At 70.2% G+C, this 486-nt stretch overlaps 1 protein-coding gene across 1 annotated transcript in view; it reads right to left on the bottom strand.

Moving 5' to 3' along the window:
* Window positions 1-464, bottom strand: part of AGAP2 (ArfGAP with GTPase domain, ankyrin repeat and PH domain 2) — a 17838-nt gene extending 17374 nt beyond the window's left edge. The window contains exon 1 of the mRNA XM_025192694.1: window positions 305-464. Coding sequence (XP_025048479.1) covers window positions 305-464 — 160 coding nt within the window. The remainder of the gene's footprint in view (window positions 1-304) is intronic.
* Window positions 465-486: the final 22 nt, after the last annotated feature.

Raw genomic sequence — 486 nt, 5'->3', positions numbered from 1 at the left:
CGCTCGGCGCAGACCCCTGGCAACACCACCCCCAGCAGGGCCCAGCACCCATCACTTCCCCCCCCGTCCCAGCCCAGCACCCAAACCCAACACGGCTCCAGGACCAGGGCTGGCAGGTCCAAACACAGTAGGGGCCAAAAAGGGAGGGGGGCAACACCCAGCTGAGGGGTGCTCTCCAAGAGCAGGTGCAAAAGTGGGGGGCAGCCCTGCATTGATCTCATGATGCCCACCTGGGGATGCTGCCAGTTGCAGCCATGGGGTGACAAAGCAGACCAGCCCCCGGCCCCACAAGGACCCCACTCACCTCGGAGGCTGACCACGGTCCTCTGGAGGCTGGCGCGGAGCTGGGGGTCGGACACGCGCTCCGCCAGGCGCCCCAGCTTGGCCAGGTGCTGCTTCACCCCCTCGTGCCGCTTGGCCTCGGCCCGGATAGCGCCGGCCAGCGCCTGCTTGGGGGGGCTCATGGCGCCCGGGCCCCCGGGGGGG

The sequence above is a fragment of the Alligator sinensis genome, unplaced genomic scaffold (assembly GCF_000455745.1).
Source record: "Alligator sinensis unplaced genomic scaffold, ASM45574v1 scaffold265_1, whole genome shotgun sequence".
In the NCBI taxonomy this organism is placed as follows: Eukaryota; Metazoa; Chordata; order Crocodylia; family Alligatoridae; genus Alligator; species Alligator sinensis.
The sequence above is the reverse complement of the archived record's forward strand: the minus strand, read 5'-3'. Positions and strand labels throughout refer to the sequence as shown.